General features: G+C 43.0%; 1 protein-coding gene and 1 long non-coding RNA gene across 2 annotated transcripts in view; one reads left to right on the forward strand and one right to left on the reverse strand.

Moving 5' to 3' along the window:
* The window catches only part of LOC146710377 (dedicator of cytokinesis protein 3-like), a 234,835-nt gene that overhangs the window by 33,939 nt on the left and 178,452 nt on the right, over positions 1–22,444 (reverse strand). Inside the window, exons 10-17 of the mRNA XM_085457761.1 lie at positions 14,927–15,008; positions 13,715–13,775; positions 13,373–13,520; positions 9,297–9,385; positions 7,316–7,441; positions 4,270–4,394; positions 1,186–1,348; positions 605–711 (exon numbers count right to left, since the gene is read on the reverse strand). Coding sequence (XP_085313887.1) covers positions 605–711; positions 1,186–1,348; positions 4,270–4,394; positions 7,316–7,441; positions 9,297–9,385; positions 13,373–13,520; positions 13,715–13,775; positions 14,927–15,008 — 901 coding nt within the window. The remainder of the gene's footprint in view (positions 1–604; positions 712–1,185; positions 1,349–4,269; positions 4,395–7,315; positions 7,442–9,296; positions 9,386–13,372; positions 13,521–13,714; positions 13,776–14,926; positions 15,009–22,444) is intronic.
* LOC146710378 (uncharacterized) lies at positions 1,423–2,940 on the forward strand. Its single transcript, XR_014920600.1, has 3 exons — positions 1,423–1,522; positions 1,670–1,786; positions 2,286–2,940. It is a non-coding gene; the product is annotated as an uncharacterized LOC146710378 (long non-coding RNA).

The following is a 22,444-nucleotide window of genomic DNA, read 5'->3' on the forward strand; positions in this document are numbered from 1 at the left end:
AGGACACGAGACACCGAGAAGGAGGAAAGGAAGGAAGGAAAGCGCTTACAATAGATCTGTGCACCTCATTGACAAAGTGTAGCTGCAAAACTGAGTCAAAAGCTGCAAACATGAAGCTTGTGTGTGAACACTGTACAGCAGGAGTGTCCAACTCCAGGCCTTGAGGGCCGGCAGGTTTTAGATGTGTCCTTGATCCAGCACAGCTGATTTAAATGGTTAAATTACCTCTTCAACATGTCTTGAAGTTCTCCAGAGGCCTTTTAATGAACTAATCGTCTGATTCAGGTGTGTTGACCCAGGGTGAGATCTAAAACCTGCAGGACACGGCCCTGAGGCCTGGAGTTGGACCTGCTGTACAGTTTTGGTGAGCAACAGTAAAGGTGTTGTGGATATCATGTACAAAGTGTACACAACATTTAAAGTGAACTTTATAGTTATACTGTGAGATTACTGAAGTACAGTTCACATATATACTAACTAAATATTGTCATTTCTGCTGCAATCATCAGCCAACAGAAAGACTCCTCTGCAGAATAAATGAGTAACGTGTGATGAAGGCTGATGAGTAGCAGCCAGGAAACAGAAAAGCTCTAGTGTAGCTGACCTTGTAGACATACAGCTCGTGGCTCTCATCAGAGAGAGTAGTTCCATCCTCTCTCATTAGAGGCGTGAAGGCAAAACCAAACAGCTTTTTCTCTCCTTTGTCCTTTGCTGCAGAGAAAATGACGAAGAAGGAACATGTGAGAGGAGAAACGCACCGAGTGTTCGGTCAAAAAGCACCGAGGTTAAATGTCTCTCAGATTATTAGAGATGTATTCAGAAAACCAGTTCATTACTTCACTATTGTAGACAAAGTGATACAGCCTGCATATAAGAAGGTCAAAGAGTAACTTGGTTATGCTTTTAATGTTATATTTAGATATATTTTCTATAAATGTCACCACCTGCTTGAAGCAGCACCTAATCAGTCTGGGAGGATTATAGTGAGCAGCCAGCTGCTGTATCTGCATGCCAAGAAATGCAGATGCATCTGTCATCTTATTACACGGTTCTGGGTTTTATTTTTACAATAAGCCTCCTTCGCACCTCCACGAGTGCCTGTTCTTGGATCCTCATTTATTTTCTCCACACGGATCATCCCATTAGCCATGACAGCCCCAGTATTAACACAAGTAACACACTCACTGGAGCAGTGTCTGAACTCGAAGCGCAGGTGGGACCCTCTGAAACGGTCGATGGGAATCGGCAGTTTGATCACCTCGCTCCATCGCGGGCTGTTGTTATGGTAGAGCACAAAGGAGCGGTGCTCTGGCACGTTGGGCTCACCTGAACCCAGACTGATGCAGTCCTACGGAGCATGTGCAGAAGCAGACAAACAACGAGATCAGTGACACTGCAGTAACACTTGGAGAAACTGTGGACCAGAGCGGCCCCAACAGCCGTGACGCACCAACACCTGGGCCAGCTGTGCACACAACACATTTGAGTGATACTCAAAGGTCAACTGAAAGGGGTCCTTCAGGTAAGCGAAGTCAAGGAGTGGAAACGTATTTGAATGGGAACCTTTAAGAAAGGTGTGATAGGCTGGCTTGTTTTTGGTGGAAAAGTTGGAAGTTAAATGATAACATTTATGAAAAACACTGAAGCATGAACTTGTTTATTTCTACAGACTCATTCCAACGTGAACCTCAAACTGCAGAGCCTGTAAGTTTGAGCCAGTGTGGAGAAACATCGGACAAAGGTGCCACCAACGAGACAAACACAAACATCACTCAGAAGTCGGCTGGTTAGTGATGCGATTACTCTGATCAACTGCATTCAAATTTAATTTTTTTTTTTTTTTAATTTTGGCAGAACAGCAGTTTTCTCTGTTTTTGACTCAGGCTGTTCAGACTATTGATCATCTGCTAATGAGCTTTTCAATAAGCTCACCTCAGTTCCTGATCACACATCTCTGAAATCTCATCGTCAGCACAGAGAAATGCATTTACTGTCACTGAGAGTGGGTCCAACACTCCACTTGTGCCTTTGTTGGCTCAGCTGTTTCTGACACAACTCTTCTGTAGTGATCAGTTCAGTCAGATTCATCGTAACATGTAAGAAACGTGTCGCAGGCTAGGAAGATTATATCTAATTCAAATAGACGGCCTTTCAGCCTGCCTGCATACTTTAAAAAAGGCTTTAGTTTCACACTGTCAGGTCATATCAGTGCACTGAGCTCATCATATGTTCTTAAGTGACGATGAAGAACATCTAATGTTGAACCAGTTCTTTCATTTCTGCAGGGAAACTAAAACATCTGAAAACTCAAGAAAAGCCAGGAGCAGAACGTGCCAAGGAAATAGGATCCAACGGAGAGATAAAGTTAGACGTAGAGCTGGACAGCAGGGACTGATGGAGATGTGAACCACTGTCTTACATTCAGTCTGTGCAAAAGTCATGAGCCAGCACTCATATTTGACGTAAGATTAGTACAGGAATTATTTAGAACATAAATTCTATTTTTTTGGGAATCACCAGAAAAAATACCAAGCAGTGGTTAGCACTGTTGCCTCACAGCAGGAAGGTTCCTGGGTTTGAATCCATCATGTGGTCTACGCAGGTTCTTTTGTGCCCTTTCCTCACAGTATTTTAAATATTTGGGAGTTATAATACATAAGGATCTCACAGAACTATTAGAAAGAAATTATTCACCAATACAAAAGAAAATCGAGGAAGATACAGCGAGATGGAATTTAATCTAACCTAAGTTTATATTTGAGAATAGATTGGAATAAAATGAATATACTACCCAAATTATTATATTTATTTCAAACAGTGCCAATAGAAATAAGCCAGAAACAATTTAATCAATGGGACAAAATGTTGTCAGACACATATGACAAGGTAAAAGGCTCCAAATTAGATATAAAACCTTAAAGTTCGCTAAAATAAGGGGGGGGGGGGGGGGGGGGGGGGTTCCTTCTCTCTAGGATTATTATTGGGCAGCACAGTGAAGGCGGATGACATGTTGGTGTAATCCTTCATACGATGCTCAGTGGAGGGTCTGACCTCCATCCACATACAAGCTGTTATAGCAGACAGTAGCCTGCAAGATGTTATAGACACTATTGAAAATACACAGTTATTACAGACAGTCGTATGCTGGCATTGGGCAGTTTCACCTCTGTTAATCATCTGTAAGTAATATTGTTTGTTATCACTGAGACTACTTGTGTGCAGTGTTGGTCAAGTAACTAATTACTGATTACTTCCCCAAAAAGTAATCCGGTTACTTTACTGATTACTTATTTTCAAAAGTTATTAATCACTTAGTTACTTAGTTACTTTCTAAAAACACGATTTACAACCTGAAGAGGTGATAAAGTGATAGATCTTTCAGCCCAATTCTACTTTTTCTGCATAATCCATCATACAAAATGTAATCAAATGGAAAAGTCTCTTTTTAAAACTTGTTTTATTAGTTTTAATCTTTTAACTTTATGCATCAAGCAAACATTTAATTATCTGCAACATTCTCTGACTTGAATAAATTAGTTTAACATTTAAACCTATTTTCTGCACATTCCAGCTCATAAAATATTTTTTGTGTTTACACTCAGTCTTTCAAATAGATGCAAGTGAAACACAGCAGAAAATAAATAAAATCAAAGACTCAGCGGTCCTGTTGCTCTATTTTCACCTGTAAAGCAGGCGGATGTTTGCCCTGGTGTTTTACTGCTTTAAAGTGTTTTAGTTTCTTTATATGAGGTTTGAACCTACAGGGGGCAGCAGGTACCCAAGAAATCATGAGACCGGCACAGAAACTAAAAGCATGTACTGAAGTGTGCACGGTCAACAACGTGGATTTCACACACATAAAAGAGCTGATAGTGGATTATACTGCTCATTTATTCTAACTTACAACATTTTCACTACTTTACTCTTACAGTCCAATAAAACAGGTCATTTCATCTCCAAAAAACATTGAAGTGGTTCATCTGCTGCAGCTGTTACTTAGTGTGTTTTAATTGTTTGCTAATTCTACTCTAAACTTGAACTAAACCATCAAAACACCAGAAACATGTTTGCTGTGAGCTACAAATTCTCTGCTGCCTTTAAAGAAACTTACTGCTATAAACCAGCCTAAAGTTTAACATTAGGCACAACTTCAAACTGATGAAAGACTTGTTTTTTTTGTTAGAAGAAGAAAGATGCTGAACGTCTGTTTATATTATGTGCCACTAACTGGACAAAAGAAGGCTTTTTACAGCAGGAACGTTTCCCTACCTTGAGGATTTCTCCGTCGGCGTAAAGCACATATATGGTCACCTCGATGTTCTTCTGAACGCTTTTCCCTCCCCTCTCAAAATCTCCTCGCTCCAGTGTCAGGTACAGGTCGTTACGGATGTCACCTGGACCAGCAGAGACATGTTAATGCAGACTAATATGTGTCAAACACCAGCGCACATGGTTGTTTTATTTGTAAAGATGCAACAAAGATGCAAACATGTCCGTAATCTCGAAGCAGGCGCGGTGTGTCGCTCTCACTCCCCGCTCGTCCTCATAGAGGAGGTGTCACCTTTAATGTATAAAGATGGGAGTTAAACACTCACTCCATCACTGCCTGAGGGGAGCAGTGGTTAATGTGTGTGAAAGACACTGGTGCCTGTGGGATGTGCAGCTCTGCTGTTTTCTTCCTGTTTGCTGTAGAGGGAAGCTTAATGTAAGCGTTCATTTGTTTACCTGTTAAGCTCATCATCATTAAGAGTATTCACCAATGAGAGCAGCACAGCAGGTTCATGAGCTGGACTATGAAGCTGCTCGACTCGTGTCCTTTATTTCTAAAGGCGAAAGTTAAATACAAAGCAAACGATTGGCTTGCAGGGCTGCTACAAAAGGACCTGATGTGGTACAGATGAATCTATGGTAATGATGATGTATTCAAAGCACTTCTTGTAATTATGTAAAGATTAACTCCTGACAGCTGGCACGACGGGGTAAAAGCTTTGAATAATTTCTGTAGCAGGCTGTAAGAATATTTATTTCCTGCTGTAAAGTTAACAGGAAGTCTAAGGGACTGACTTGCTTTTAAGAGGAACTGCAGTTTTTTGCCCTCAGCTTCATTTTTCAGCCCTGTCTATTGAAGAGCAACAGACATTTCTGCAGCTCTAAAACATGGCAGCTCGCATCATAACTATCTCACCGGACAAGCAGCACCACAGACCAGAGGAGAAATTATATTTGGGGCTGAAATTGTGCCTCTAAGAAAGCCTCTCTTGTCAAGCACATAAATGCGGGATGTTGAATATTTTCTGAGGTCACATATTTTACAGGCTGCATAAATGAATTAACAGGAGACTGTGGAGATCATAGCACTTTAGCTTCAGCAGCATCAGTGTTTGGTATTTCTGCTAAATCTAAAAAGTAAGCATGAATGTGGGACAGGTAAGGTTTCTTTAACTGAATGAAGCTGCAAGTAGTGGATACAAAAAGTAAACAGTGAGATGCTTTTTGTATGTAAATCCAGCTGCTGCCTGGATGTGATATCAGCCTGCTGCAGCATTCACACACAAACACACACTCGTCAATCTTTGTGGTTTCTTTATCAGGCTGCAGCCAGTTGGAAAAACGAGGCATAAAACCTAAAATCCAGATATGGAAATAAAAGTTTTCTCAAACATAAAAATGTAAAATCTTTGTGTCAGCTGCAAATTTATGAGAGAAAACTTAAGGAACTATAATATTTTACTTTTCAAAGTGAAGTTGGAAACAAATTCACATATTTAAACTCCACAGTGCACCAAGAAAACCTCCAACATGGTCTAAAGAAGTCTATGAGTCCCTCACAGTGAGACATCACGATATATTTTTTATTTTCATTTGTTTTGCTTTCTCTAAGATTTATCAAACATTTGCCATTTTTATTTTCTTTTGCCAGATTTTTCTGCCCCCTGGTTCTTACTTCCTCCAGAAGCTGCTGCACTGTGTGTACATCTGCTCACAGCGCCACAGCAATGATTTCTAAAGGTCTGATTAACACTCGACATTTCCATGTTCACTACCACGATCACTACCTTATTGTGGTGGAGATTTTTATATATATTTTTTTTTTTTCAGGGGTGGGGGGATTTGTCCCTGGCAGGGTCTCCCATGGCAAATCATTTGAATCACTCTTTGTCTGGTTCCTCACCCAGGACCAGATAGTTTGAGCTCCAGTCTCCTGCAGAGGGGCTGGACTAAATGATGTCACTCCTCTGGGGCAGATAAGAGCTAAGACTGATAAATAAATGAGCGTGCATGCCTAACATGTCTCTGACAGCAGGCAGTGCACTTGTTGAGAAGATTAAATTATCTTTTACACACCGACAGAAACAGCTGGGAAGCTGTACAACAAGACACATTAAATCATCAAAGTGACTTAAGCTAAGTACTGCTGAAAGAGATTTCCACACTTGTGAAAAATACATCTGTGGACTTAAATATCTACAAGCCTGTAACTCAGTTTATTGGGTTATTAAATAATAACACATTTACAGCTTTGAAGGTCTTCACAAACATTTTAACATATTACAGGAGGAGAAGCTCCACTGTAATTAAAATGAAGTCAGTGGAGAGATGCAAACTGACACATTCGGTCTCCCTGTAATGGATTTATAGCTCTCAGAAGAGGAAGCTAACACAGGAATATCACAAAGCGGGTCCAATTCTGGGAAACTGTTTACTTCGACCAGTGCTTTGGAGACGTTCCTGCTGGAAAAACCAGATTCACTCCTTTGTTGCTCCCATGTAGGAATCTAAATTAAGCAGCAGCCCGGCAGGAGCGCAGATCAGCTTCTGTGGTTCTGTCCATCTGTCCAGCCTTGAAGTCACTTGTTTATTTTCAGGGATCCTGGACCTCAAATCTAAATTCTCTTTCTTTGTTTGGAACTTGGACATTGATCCAAAGGCCTCTTTGAAAGCCAAACAAAGCTTTTGAAGATTTTTATAGCTGCAAGAAATAAAACTGTTTACAAAATGCCTGCTCGAGAAGAACACCTGCAACACTGCACCTTTTCTCTGTGCTTCAGCTCAACAGGTACGTGTTTTTGCTCCCTTCTTCAAAAGCAGAAGGTAGAGATGTACAAAACCCGCCCAGACATTCAGCACTTTTTCTATTCCTGTCTGACCCATTTACATGATTCAAACCTGAATTGTTGTTTTTATTTATTTTACGTGTTATTCATGGAGTCCATCTCTGCTGTGTGCTTACGTAAACTAAGAATAGAAGTGTTGAGGTGGACAGCCCGCTGCGCTGCGATGGGTAGGCCTGCATGAAGCTGGATACGTGACTCACCGGGCATGATGACATCTGGGAATCCCAGTTTGCGTGTGATGGCCACCCCCCTGCTGAAAATGAGCGGGTTTTCTCTGCGGACCTGCTCCATGTCGCCCCTCAGCAGCTGCAGGGAGATGATCAGCCCTGCAGGATGTGAAGGGGAAGAAATGGGAACGAGTGGGTTGACAGAAAAAGAAGATGGGTAGAGAGATGGATGAAAAGCAAAGGAAGAAGACAGAACAAAGTGTCCTATTTAAAAAGCACAGCCTTTAGGCCACACATAAAATTCAGATAAACTTAAAGTCTAAACAGAGTTTTGAAGCTGCAGAGCTCATTTGATCTCCCCAGAATCAGAACAAACATTTCAATGCATGCTAAACGTTGCCAAACTGCTTTTCCAGCAGACTCTCAGCCTGTTAGTCTGGGTTCATCTCTTCACCTGAAAACAAAAGTTTGCTGCTGGATTATGTTTTTTTAAAGACACATATCTGTGCGGGGTCATGGAGTTCACAGACTTTAACACTGGGGCAGAGGCGAGTCCTCTACAGTGACACCAATTAATATGATTTTCCCGCTGATGTCAGTGTGATGACTTGCATGTGTCAGTCAGACGCTCTAAATAAGTTGCTCCTGGGAACTCTTTTTTGTTCAGTGTTCCTGAAATGTCGGCTGACTCATCAGCAATGAAATAAAACGAGTCACAAGTGCTGCAGGACTAGAATCTGCTCCTGCCCTCTGTGCTTTGACAGAAGTAATAAAGTGACTGGAAGAAACGGTCCACACAGAACATGAGCGGGCTGGAGCAATAACTGAGTGCTAGAAATTGCCTCCACCCTCGGCTGCTGTGTTCACAAAAACACCACCGCACTGCTAATGTTGCAGGGTAACCCTGCAAGGATAACGCATCTGCTTCTGGGTTTTGTGGCCAAAATAATTCACCTGGACAAAAAAATCCAGTAGAATAAAAAAATATACTTTTAGGACAATAAATTGTGCTCCGATATACGTGTAGCAAGCCTGCTGTGTTGTTTGGGTGTTGATTGCTAACCTTTATGCCTCCTCTCTTACCATAGCTGGGTTGCCCGTCATTTCCAGTGGAGTGAGGGCACAGCTGGCTGCACTCAGCGATCAACCAGGCCTACAGTGTAAGAGCTGGGGAGGAGAGCAGCTCAGTCTCTCTATGGGCCAGACGTACAGTAGCCTTAGCCGTGTGTTGTGTTTTAATTATGTCAAGCTCCCGGTGAGTAACTGTGACCTCCTGTTTGCAGAGTGGGTTTTTCTTCTTTTGTGTTGTTGAGGTGCAGATTCTTCATTTTTATTTCCAATCTCCCAACATTATCTGTTTGCTGATGCTTTTCTTTTATTTCTGGATTATTTAGGGCGTAGAGGCGAAGTTAGAGCTTTTAATAAAATCAGGATTGAGTTTGTAATCTTTTTCACCTTTTCTTTCACATGGATACTCTACTGTTACTCCCCTCATCCTGTAGGCCAGCGGTCCCCACAGACCGGTTTATACCTGACAATATTTTCACAGACCAGCCATTAAGGTGTCATAAATACAAAATAAAACCAGTATACCAAAAAAAGAAGATTTATTCATTACACGGGGAAAGTCCGAAGGAAACCAAGTTAACGCTAAAAATAAAAACCCAGAAAACCATACACTTCACCCCCGAGCCTCCACTCTCGCAGCCCAGTACCAAACGACTCATGGACTGGTACCAGTCTGTGGCCTGGAGGTTGGGAACCGCTGCTCTACTGTTACTCCCCTCATCCTGTAGCCCGTTTCAGGGCTTGTTCAGGATTCAGACCCAGAAAAGTTTGCATGAAAGAAAGTGGAGATCTTTGAGATATTAACAAGTTATTTATTCTTAAATGTAACTATGAGCTTCAGTATTTGTATTTAGCATAAATCAGAGATGTGCTCTTCATCCCACACTCAGTTTGTTGGGGTCCGATCATCCAAACTCAGGGTACACAAACACGTGGTCTCTCCTACCGTAGTTGGTGCTGGGTGCCGTGTATTTGGTGCTGGACTTGCGGATGATGTTCTCATGGATCTGGTACCATTCATTCTCATTGTTACACCTGGAGAGCAACAAAAAACAATCATGTCCTATAAAGGATAACAATATATTTGTAACTTGTGTTTTTATACAACAAAAGTTCGGTTGGATATAATGGACTTTTGAAATCTAGTTATTTTGGCAGTTACTCTGGGGCGTACGTGCCATCAATCATTGCAATTAAAATATAAAATTGGGGCGTGGTCTACGGGTGGATGCTGGGGTGGTGAGGTGAATGACAGGTAGCAAGGCAGAGCAGCAGCGCTGACATGTCAGAGGAAGTGAGGGGAAATTTTGGAGTTAAATACACGGATAAATTGGAGCAGGTCTTTCTTCCATGTCTTCGTTGGTCTCTACAGCAGATCAGCTGTCTCCATCTCTCCCTCTCTGTTGTCTGTTCTCCTGTCGCACCAAACATCTGTCCTCTGAATCTTCTCTTCTTCTGCATGGAGCTCGAACTTCATCATATTCATTTCAAATCCCTTCCATCCTGCTCACTCCCAGTGTGGATCTTAATATCTTCAGCCGGGCCTCCTGTCTCTTTGTCGGTGTCATCATCTGTTAACCCGAGGAAGGCGGCGGGTCCTGATGGTGTGCCAGGTCGAATATTGAGGGATTGTGCAGGACAGCTGGCTGGGATCTTCACCAGGATTTTCAACAAATCCCTCGCACAGGCGACTGTCCCACTCTGCCTGAAGTCCTCCACCATAGTCCCCTTGCCTAAGAAGCCCCACATCACCGGCCTGAATGACTACAGACCGGTGGCACTCACCCCAGTGGTAATGAAATGCTTTGAGAAGCTGGTCCGCAGACACATCACAGCAGCCCTGCCCCGCAGCCTGGATCCACACCAGTTTGCCTACAGAGCAAACCGATCCACGGAAGACGCTGTAGCCACAGCACTCCATGCTGCATTAACTCACCTGGAAGAGCATGGTAGCTATGTGCGGATGCTCTTCGTGGATTACTGCTCAGCTTTTAACACCATCCTTCCACACAAACTGGTGGCCAAGCTACAAGACCTGGGGCTTCCATACAGCACCTGCATGTGGATCAACAGCTTCCTCTCGGGCCGTAGACAGAGAGTCAGAGTTGGCCATCACACATCCTCAGCCCTGAGTCTCAGCACTGGCTCACCCCAGGGCTGTGTGCTCAGTCCACTGCTCTACTCTCTCTACACACACGACTGCACTCCTCGCCACCACAGCAACATCTTTGTGAAATTTGCAGATGACACCACAGTGGTGGGGCTCATTTCCAAGGGAGACGAGTCTACGTACAGAGACGAGGTGGAGCAGCTGACGTCATGGTGTAAGGCCAATAACCTCCTCCTCAACACTTCAAAAACCAAAGAACTCATAATAGACTTCAGAAGGAAAAAGGCAGAGATCCAACCACTATTCATAAATGGGGACTGTGTAGAAAGGGTGGCAAGCTTCCGCTTCCTGGGAGTCAATATAGAGGAGAACCTTTCCTGGAGTGTGAACACCTCCGAGCTGCTGAAAAAGGCCCAACAGAGACTGTACTTCCTGAGAATTCTCAGGAGGAATAACATCACACAGAGACTGCTGGTGTCCTTCTACAGAGCCACCATTGAGAGTGTTCTAACTTACTGCATATGCATCTGGTACACTAGCTGCACAGGGGCTCAGAGGAAAGCACTCCAAGGGATCATTAACACCGCCCAAAAGATCACTGGCTGCCCTCTCCCCACACTGGAAGTTCTACACAACGCCCACTGTTTTAAAAAGGCCCAAAACATCATAAAAGACACCTCACATCCTGGCCACTCCCTGTTCAAACTGTTGCCCTCAGGCAGACGGTACAGGGCAATCAGAGCAAGGACTAATAGACTCAAACACAGCTGTTATCCAACTGCAATAACACATCTGAATACTACAAAAAAATGTCCATCACGCCACTCTTGTGTTAATCTATGCACGGTCTGAAGCATGTGTGTGGGAATGTATGTGAATGTTTTACTGTTATATCTTATTAGTATTTTAAGTATTCTATCTATTTTATTTATTGAATTTTATTGTTTTATTTATATTTTGATATTGCTAGGGATGATGCAATGATCGGGGACCATTCTTAATTTCGTTGTTCTCATGACAATGACAATAAAGTTTCTGATTCTGATTCTGATCTCCAAACGACACACGGCAGCAGGTTCACTCCCATCTTGTAGGCTTCCCTTTCACTCCTGCTGCTACTCCAAAAATGCAACAAAACATTTGTCTGTGTGCAGATCATCTTCACCCGGGCTTCATCGCTGGTATCTTGACAAACCCACTCTCCATTTCGAGTGCTGACCTGCCGCATTTTTGTGCAAACGCATCTTTGGTTCTGTGGTTTTGTTGGAAAATGTAACATCTCTGTTTGTATTGCACACTTCTGTGCACAGGAGAGTGCTGCTCTCGGCCAAATCATACATTTTATTTATTTATTTTGTTTCATAAAGGGAAAACAGTTTTTAGATTAGACCAAAGGTCAGATTAAACACCCGTTAATGGCATCTTTGAGCCATTTAGAGGCCAGGAAATTGCATTTTCACAGTTTTACAGATCGACTGATTAATCAAGGAAACAACAGGAGGAAAGAGAAAAAGAGCAGTAACTAGCAGACCTATTTGCAGATAATACAGTGGATGAGCCACGCTGTGTCAAGCTGCTGGATTTTTGTATTAACATAAAACAGCCCCATCCAATAAAACAACTCGCTCGTTCCACTCTTAATTTACTCGTCTTTCTTCAGAGTGAACGTGTGGATCTACATTTTCCTCGGCTGATTCTAACAAACTGATGATTTCGGTCCCGTTAACGTCACACGATGCTGGAACACAAGCCTGAAAAGGAGACGTCTAACCCCCCGTGAACCGACCCGAGCAGTTCAGCTAAGACTGAGGCATCAAACACACACACACACACACACACACACACACACACACACACACACACACACAGATCCTGCAGGCACGTTTTTAGAGGTTCAGCTGAGGGGTGGTCCCTAATGCCGAGCATCGACTTTGCGTGTGAGTGAAAGAACAGCTGCTGACGTCACAAACTGCACTGACAGTGAGGCTGTGCAGCCGCTCTCGGTCTCTCTTACAAATAAGGAAAGGAGAGAAAAAGAAGAGGCTGGTGGTGACAGAGCGATAAGAACAGAAGTAAAGCTATAATAAAAATATATGGCATGCCCCACTCTTTACTGTCTCTCCAGCTCGCTTATCTTTAACCTTCTCCTCTTTCTCTCTCTGACCTTTTCTCTCAGCCCAGAAATATTTGGAGTAGGACAAAATGATTTTCCAAAAAGAAAATATCATCTCTGAGCTCTGGGTGTGTTGAGTTTGTGCTGTAAGCTGATATTTTTGGGCACTTTTGCTATTTTAGTTCACTCAAACATACAGTAATATGATAAATATGGATTTAAAACAAAGACTTTTAGCTTTAATATCAGGACTTTACCAAAAAAACAACAGTCCACTTATTTCGAGGGTCACATGTACCCGGACATATCAGCATAATCGTAACAAAATATTTAAAAAGTAAACATTTTGTTTACTTTTTAATATTTTATTAAGAACCCCTTACAGGTACCGACCTTCTCCAGCCCAAACTCATTACGAGTGAGTGTTTCCTCCTTTGTAACTCTGCCAGCTTCTGACTGCAGCTGTGTTTCCTGCCTTTAGTTTTCTCCTCTGTAAACGAAATGCTGGCAGGTTTGAGATCAGCTGATTCTTTACCTTCCTAAACCCGGGGTTGCATTTGCAATTTTTTTACTTGGGTCATTGTCCATCTGTCCAATGAAGTGCCAGCAACTAAACCTGAGATCTGTACACTTCATTTAGGATTCATATGTCTGCTTATGTCAACACCAGCGACTCATATCTGTGTCACTGCTTCACCACAGGTTCGAGTCCTGTGCTGTGAGTCTAATCAGGCCATTACTTGCGGTGAACCCTCAGTATTTTTCTCTTGCCTCGTTATCTGCGAGTGCAGACACTTACGTGTACACTTTAAGGACAAAATCTTTCTCCTCTTTGAGCTCTGAGATGGTCTGCAGCACGTCGCTCATGGCCAGGACCGCACAGCCATACGGTCGACGGTACTGGACGTGCGGAGGACCCTTCTTACTGTCATTCAGCAGCATTCGACCTGTAACCAGAAGCGTGTGCGTCACATAATGAGAAAGGCTCCTGTTCCATTCATACGACAGCATTCATTTCTTTCTATTTTAATCTGAATGGTATTTCAGGTTAATAAAGGTGCACATTATAAACTTGACAAAGTTATTCTGTTATTTCAGGCATTTCTGCAGGAATTGTTTCCACCTACATAACATAACTTACCTGTCCTGATAACTTGTGAGACAATATAGAGATCTCTCTTCATGTCTTTGTTACTCAGATCCTGTGAGAAAAAGAAAAAAGTATCATCATCATCATCATCATCATCATCCACCAGCTTCAGCTTTTCTTACAATTAAAGAAGGTTTGTGCTCTGAGTTTCTGTTCGTAACGTTTATGGACAGAACTCCGATGTGGAGCCAGGAGCTCCTGGATCACATCTTTTGCTGTTTTTTGCAGATGATGGTGCTGCTGGTCCAGTCAGAGGTGATCTCCAGCTCCAGCTGGGGAGGTTTTGCAGCCAAATGCAACACAGTTGGAATGATAATTAACACTTCCACCTTGAGGCGCTGCTTCTCAGCAGGAAAATCGTGGTTTCTAACACTCCGGGAGAGGAATGATTTCCTGCCCCAAGTTAAGAAGCTCAAGTTTCTCTGGATCTTGTTCATGAGTTGAGGAAGATTGGAGCAGGAGACTGCCAGACAGACTGATGTGGATGCTGTACCACTCACTGAGCGGGTAGGTGAAGTTGTTATCGGTCGGTCTATGTTTCTCACTTATGGCTCCCGAGCTAAGAATAAGGCTTCAGAGGAAATTAGCTTCTGACTGGGCTCAGCTTCAGAGATATTTAGTTTGAGGAGCTTCATGAAAATTAGCCAGTTGTCCTGGGTTTGCTGGGTTTGGGAAGGCCCTGGAAGAGCTGGAGGAGGTGGCCCAGGGAGACAGGAGGACTAAGAAGCTCTGCTTAGACTGCTGCATCAGTGGATTGTTTTATTACTTTTATAAATATGTGTGTAATTTAGACATATATGGACTGATTCCAGCTCGGGTTGAAACAAGAACGCTCAGATTTAACCAGCTTAATCATTTAAGCACGTCTGGTTTCATCTCCCCTGTGACTTACATGTAAATCATGCATTCACCTTATAATACTGACTTCAATTGAGTTTTTGTAATTACTGAAGAATTCAAATAACTGCATCAGTGAACGTTGGGAGCTTTAGTGCAGCAAAAATGCATCAAACGATCTGCAGACTGATTCTGCTGCAGAGCAACAGGGGGCAATGCTTCCTCACTTTTAGATCCTCAGTTTTTCAACTGTTCCCTTCTTAAATTACACGAAACACCATCACTGCACCACGAGTTTCATTAAACGTGTGTGTGTGTGTGTGTGTGTGTGTGTGTGTGTGTGTGTGTGTGTGTGTGTGTTGTTACCGTGAAGAGGGCACACAGCCGGTCCACCTTCTCTGGATTCTTTGGACCTCCGTTCTTGTTCAGTCTCACCATGAACTTCTCACTGAAACAACACAATCAACGGCCACTTTGGTTAGTTTTAGTAAAAACGATTTCTTTCAGTGAGATCAGGTCGTCACCGCCTCTGTGCTGCTTTATCGCTGATATTTGACCTGAGAAAAGGAGATACGGGAAACAGTGTGTGGCGTCTCTCTCTCTCTTTATTCACAGACTCTGCCAGATGGCTTTATCTGGCAGAGTCTGTGAATAAAACTTAAAAAACTTCTGTTTTTCTTTAAATGTTCCTCATATCAGCCACATGTCAACTGCACACGCTGCTCAAGCCTGAGGTTGAGAAGCTCTAACCGCTGGCAATTTACCCCCGGCGCCCTCTCTCCGTCTCCTCGAGGGATTTCTGAAAGAGATAAAAATTCTTTTGGATTTCTGCTCAAGCCTTTTCCCCGCGAGTACCAGCAGTGAGGAAACTCTAAAGCAGCATGTCTCAGCCTTTTTCGCTTCAGGGAACAGCAAAGTATTGTCTGCTGGTGTCAGCGACTCTGTTCTTTTAACCCATATTTATCCAGGGAAACGCGACGGAGCTGACGGGCCTTTGTTCAGCCACGTCGTGCCTCAGACACATTAGAAGATTTCTCAAATCATAAGTACGTCTGACAGGAGCGAGCCGCACATAAATCCACTGATACTCGCTGACTTACTGTCGTGTTCTTCTTGATGCCCGTCAGTCTTAAAGCAGGCAGGTCTTACATCACGCGAGGTCGCCTCAGGCCAGATGCCAGAAAATCGAGATGCGGAGGCACAAAACGGGAATCCAGATCGGGAATGATATTTCGACATCAATCAACAATATCAATATACAAATATTAGCTGACAGGGATATTCAGCCTTATATATTTGAGTGTTAAGCACAAACTAAAGTCTGAGTTTTTGGCTCACAGCGATTATTTGTACATCGGCGATCCTCATCAATGAAGGATCCACAGTCGTAAGAACGTCTTTATGACAGAAACGAGGAAACAGTTTTATCTTATGAGCTTCATGAACAGCCCCAGAGTCTGTAATGAACTGAGTTACATTTAAAAGGATGTTAGATAATTAGATACGAGTCAACATATCCCTACCACAGTCATGCCTGTTTAGGAAAATGATAAACGAGTGACCAAGGTTATATTTTAGCTTCTGATATTTTTACAGCACAGCAGAGAAGTCTGAGTTGGGATGCCTCCAACAAAACGGTCCGGCTCTTCGACTGCCAGCCAGAAAATCTCAATCCACGATCTTCTCCTGGTGGAGTTTCTGAACTGGGTTCAGTCAGCGAAATCCTTTTTTTCTGCCTTCAAAAACTGCTTGAGCAGCTGCCACTTCTGAGAGCACTTACCCACCTAATGAGCCCTTCATCTCTCCATCACCATCCGCTGCACTTCTCTGTATTTCCCATTTGCTTCATGCGCCTACAGACTTATGGGCATGAAAGACGGAGCAGCGAGGGCCTGATTTTCTCTGTCTGTTCCTTTATCTGCTCAAGTTCGGTTTGTACCTCAATTTTACAATGCATAGGACAAAAGTTTCCTGCAAATTAATAAGTGTAAGAAGTAGAAGAGCGATGGAGAACGTGTTCTTCATTCTTCTGGACAAGACCGAGCTGAGAAAAATCAGGACGAACGCTCTGACAGTCAGTCCTGGGCAAAAGGGTTTATGAGACAATGCATTAGAGTATTATCTACTCTCATTTTATTAGTTTTTCAACTGAAGCCATCACTTCGTTAGCACTGTTAAGTAAATCCCTTCCCTGTTTAATATGTTGCCTCCATTCCTGGCTCCTTTTCTTTAGACAACAGAAGAATGAAAGCAGCGATTCTCAGTGAGTCAGTCTCTCTCTGAGCTGCACTAGTAGAATATTTGCAGTCCTGCGTCAGTGTTCAGCACACGTAGTGAGGTGGCAGAGACGATGGCCTTTACATCGGGAAACTTCTCTGCAGCGGTGATAATAAGGGTCTGCTGAAGAGCTTGGCTTCTGACGCACCTGCTTCAAAACACTGAGGTGAGCAATGCTCAGAAATGGCACGCCTGGCTTTCAGCTCAGGTAAAGACAACAGAATGAAGGAATGAAGATGCTGATTATGTGGAGGTTCGAAATGCTGCCGATATCAGCTGACTGTGCAGGGAAGACAAGTGATCACATTACGAGGTCAATCACAGAGTAGATTGCACATGCTGCCACCTGTGCGACAGATTGTTGTAACAACATGAATCATAATATAAACTCAAAAAATGCAAATTCTAGTTTTTACATGATCTTATTTCTTTTGAAATGTTTGCGTGCATGGAGTGAAACCTGAGAGTGATCAGGATGACACGTCGAGCTACGTCGTCACACATCAAACATGCCCTCCCAGCTCACGGGTCTAATGAAGTGCCGGTGCTCTGCATCCACCTGTACGCTCGATTCACTCAACGCTCACAAATTTCTGCCATATTAGTTTGAAGTGAGGAGTTCAGAGCCTTGATGACAAACTAAAACTATTTTCTGCTGCTGTAATAAATCATCTCAAACATGAGCTGTTGGCTGACGATGTGTTCACACACCAATCGTTAGAAATCCTCTAACTGAACTTCCTCATTAACATAAACGGCCCAACTAAATACAGTATCTCATTATAGAACATTGTTCCTCATATAGTCTTTATTGCTCAGCAGATTACCCCCCGCCACATATGATAAGACTCTGAGGTTATAGTGTAAGGTAATACGCAAACAACAACGAGGACCCACAAATCCCTACAACACAGACACACACTGCGTCTGGCTCTTTAAATGGAACAATTTATTCTAATCCCCCAGAGACACTGAGGGCCAAACAAATACAACAAAACACAATAAATATGTATTTCTCCTCAAACAGTGGGACGCTGTGACTTAGTGGAAGATGTGGGGGTGAGGAGGCACAAAGAAAGACTGAGATATGGGTTTTACATTCAGCTCTAAATCCTGTTTTTGTTTCTTTAAATATTGTTGCTGGTTGTTTTTTCATTCAGTCAGAGTTTGATTCAAGGAAGAAAACAATGATATAATCGACAAAATAAGAACATTTTATTTGTTTATATGTTATGTAGGAAGAAGACGGCGTGTTCTTCCCTCATATTTATGCGTGTGTGGTACTGAGGCAGGTTATTGGCTGCTAGTTGGATGGGACCGGTCTCTTCCGGGGATCCTTGGGGATTAAGAGTGTCCAGCTTTCAGTTAGCCATTCCGGGTGTCTCTCATCAATTAGCAGCTGGTTCAGCAAAAGCATTAGAATGTCATTCAGACTGAAGAAGTGTAGTCGGATGATAACAAAGAGAGAGATGGTAGTCAGAACTGAGGGGCTCGAACTACCAGAAGGCAACATTGCAGACATAGAGGACAACTACAAGCACCTGGGATCCCACAGGCAAATGGGAACCATGAAGAGTGGCTGATATCCAGAAATCCTACCAGTGGCTGGACAAAGCTGGACTGAAAGACAGCACAGAGGCACTAATCATGGCAGCACAAGAACAAGCTCTGAGCACAAGATCCATAGAGGCTGGGGTCTATCACACCAGGCAAGACCCCAGGTGCAGGCTGTGTAAAGATGCCCCAGAGTCAATCCACCGTATAACAGCAGGGTGCAAGATGCTAGCAGGCAAGGCATACATGGAACGCCATAACCAAGTGGCCGGCATAGTGTACAGGAACATCTGTGCCGAGTATAATCTGGAAGTCCCGAGGTCAAAATGCTAAGATCCTGTGTGAGTTCCAAATACAGACTGACAAAATAGCATTGTAGCAATAGATGTAGTGATCCGAATGATAGCAACATCAGTCAGAAGGAACACAAGTAGCTGGAGAAGTACCAAGGGTTCAAAGAAGAGGCACTCACCAAACTAGGCAAGTGGCTCCAGCAGATCCCAGGAACAACATCCAAGATCTCTGTCCAGAAGAGCAGAGTCCTAGGAACAGCAAAGACACTGCACAGAACCCTCAAGCTTCCAAGCCTCAGGCAGAGGACCCGAGCTTCAAGGATAAAAGACCGCCCACATCAGCAAGAGGGGAATTTTTATCCACCAAAGTTATTTGTAACTATCCCTTTGGGTGGCAGCAGGAACAAGTGAATGAATCATACACATATGACAAAGACTGTTCACTAAGAGGAGGAGAAACACACACACACGGCTGAATTATTAACTTTATCGCTGCATCAATATGAAAGAGGGAAGATAAACAATGCAGATGCAATCAGAAGACGTCCTGACCTATCCAAACTCCTCCCAGCACACAGATGTGGGTACTTGCATGCATATGCAGACATAAGCTGCTGTACTGCACATTTATGTACGCATGCATGCACGTGTGGGCTTGCAGTAACCCACACACACCCACACACACACACACATATGCACTTTATGGAAATCCATTACTATTTCCACACCACTGACATTCAGTCTAAATATAAACATACTGTACAGGAGTACAGTACAAGAGTCTCAGCTCAAGCACAGACAGCACTCACAGCCAGGACGACCTTTGCTTATCAAAGGAAATTTGTCCAAAGACACGTTAATAAAAATCACATATTGAGGCCGCTACCACATCACTGCACCGCAGACACACTTCATGAGGAAGGGAAAGAACAGATTTTTCACCTGTCAGGAGATCCAAACTGGACTCTTACTGCCTACTTTCACTTTCCTGCCTCCATCAGGGACTTGGAAATGCGTCAGTCATGAGGATTTTCTCAATATCTGATAAGAACAGGACAATATAGTAATTTTCTACTTCTATCTCCTACTGCTTAGTCTCCTTCCCCTGATGTACTGAGACCTTTTAGTTTAGTCTTTTTTTTACTAGATCCATCACTGTGTTATGAGCTTTCTGTCCATAAAGCGTTAACAGGAATCAACCACTGTGTCTATAGATTTATTTTTATGTGAGAAAAGATGAATCAGGTGTATAAAAGTTGGAGATAACCTCGCGTCAGTCCCATGTTTGCGCACTCCTGTTTCTAAAGTCTGGTGAGTCGCTCGCTGTCTTGGACCAGAGGCTGGAGTCCTACATTACCTATAAATGTTACCAAGCTTCAGAAGCAAGCTGTGGAAGTGACAGCGATGGACAGATGTTACGATGAGAGAAATCAGCTACAGAAACATCCTCTGACAGCTGGAGTAGTCCCAGCTGTCACGCAAAGCAGCGTCTACATATTTTTCTGTATATTTCTATTTTATCTGAGGGGTCTGCAGGCACCGACTCATTTCTGGAGCTGATTTCTTTTTTTGGTGAACTCGTCAGATCTGGAAACAAGTTTATTTAATGCAGTAATCACACAAGAGGAAACACTGGATGGAGACGGTGGATTCACCGAAATTACCGCGACCACTCGCAGCCAGTTGCATCTTCAAAGCGATACAATATGATAGTGAGAAAATATGTGAGTCTGCACTCTGTTTGTGTTAATACAGTGATTAACTCTAATAAACTAAATTCAGAGTCCAGACTGCATCTCGTACACATGGAACAGAAACTCCTGTAAATTCCTGCAAAACTGTAAATTGATGTGGATGCTCAAAAATCCTTTTATAGAGGAATATAAGCAACGTACACGGAGATGGAAACAATTCTGTCTTTTCCCCAAAGACATGCGTTGCGCTCACTGTCACAGACTGACTCAGATTGTTTCCAACGTGTCGCCAATCTTTACATTTCTAAGTTAGATTGAAATGATCGTTCCTCTGGCGACCAGCTGGTCACTGCAATCTGTCATGAAAGCACAAATAATTCACTGCAACCACCGATCTTTCTGTGTCGCAACGAGGTTTCTGCTGTATTGGTGCTGTGGTATGATTCACAGCATTAATGCAACCCTTTATTCTTTTTCTGCAAAGTCACACAGACATCCAATTAATTAATATTCCTTCATCATTGTTGCATCGTCTGTATTATTATCAAACATGATAAACCATGCAGTAATAGGTTTTTATGAAACTGCTTTAAACTGCAGAAAAAACATAAACTGGGGAATACATTAAAAGAGTAAAAACTATCATAAATAGAAAAAATAAAAGCACAATAAAAAAGAAACTTATCACACTCTTAAAAACAGAAAAGTTCACTTCACATAAAGGAGGAATCTCTGGTCACCCACTGTTCCCAGTATCTGCTCCTCAATCTGGGACAGAGAAAAGCAAAAGCAGCGACTCACAACCTTCCAGTCAAAGGATTAATATCCAAACACGTGACCCGGCTGAATTATCTTCTATTACTTTCATCAAATTCAGTAGAGTGAAGCTATTTCAATTTAACGGCTGATTTCACTGCATCACATTAAGCCAGTGATTCTGCACAGGCCTCTAACTACACCTTGCATATATTTACAGTATTATTTTAGATATTCAATCGACTCGAGCGAAGTGACTCAGAGTGAAACAGCCAATTTTCCATGACTGCTATCATGGTAAATGGTAAATGGCCTGTATTTATATAGCGCTTTACTAGTCCCTAAGGACCCCAAAGCGCTTTACATATCCAGTCATCCACCCATTCACACACACATTCACACACTGGTGATGGCAGCTACATTGTAGCCACAGCCACCCTGGGGCGCACTGACAGAGGCGAGGCTGCCGGACACTGGCGCCACCGGGCCCTCTGACCACCACCAGTAGGCAACGGGTGAAGTGTCTTGCCCAAGGACACAACGACCGAGACTGTCCAAGCCGGGGCTCGAACCGGCAACCTTCCAATTACAAGGCGAACTCCCAACTCTTGAGCCACAATCGCCCCATTACACAGAACAGACACTCAACAGAGGAACAACAGCCTGACATTAAAGGAGCTGCTGATAAAAGAGGGGTGGGCTTCTTTGATTTGGTGTGAAGAAGACAAACGCGATTATGTCTCAGTGAGAACAGGATCCTGGGTCATGCCTCGCACAGCATTAGTTCATTTTAATCACAGATGGTTATTAGTCAGCCCTCTCTCCTAACATAAGCCCCTCCCATACAAATACACTGCATTTCATAACTAGTTTTGTTTTATGTTGTACTTGTTTGTAACATATGACAAAAAACATGTTTCCAGTAAACAAACATGCTAAACATATTTTAGTAAGTAAGTGAGTAATTTTTTTTTTTTACACAAGAATCAGTCACAAAATGCTTCACTGAGGTATTAAAACAACGCAAACACAAACGTTTACTGAAGGATCCCACGATTAACGAGTGCAAAGAGAAGCTTGTGGAACAGCCCACTGTGACAGGCGACAGCTGTACGTTCAGCCCATCTTAGTTTTCAGACGGGAACGTGGCGCCACAAGAAGACCTCTATCTGCAAACATACGGATCCAGTTTGGAGATAAGGATGGAGAAGATCGCGATATGTGAGGCCTCACCTCGTAATGCCACAACAGTAAAATCCAAGATTTCAAACTGATTTTAAACGTAACCAGAAGCCAGTGCAGCGAGTTAC

Source organism: Copadichromis virginalis, linkage group LG5 (assembly GCF_057382275.1).
Source record: "Copadichromis virginalis isolate Kocher_CV1m ecotype Utaka linkage group LG5, C_Virginalis_male_GT1.1, whole genome shotgun sequence".
NCBI classification, from domain to species: domain Eukaryota; kingdom Metazoa; phylum Chordata; class Actinopteri; order Cichliformes; family Cichlidae; genus Copadichromis; species Copadichromis virginalis.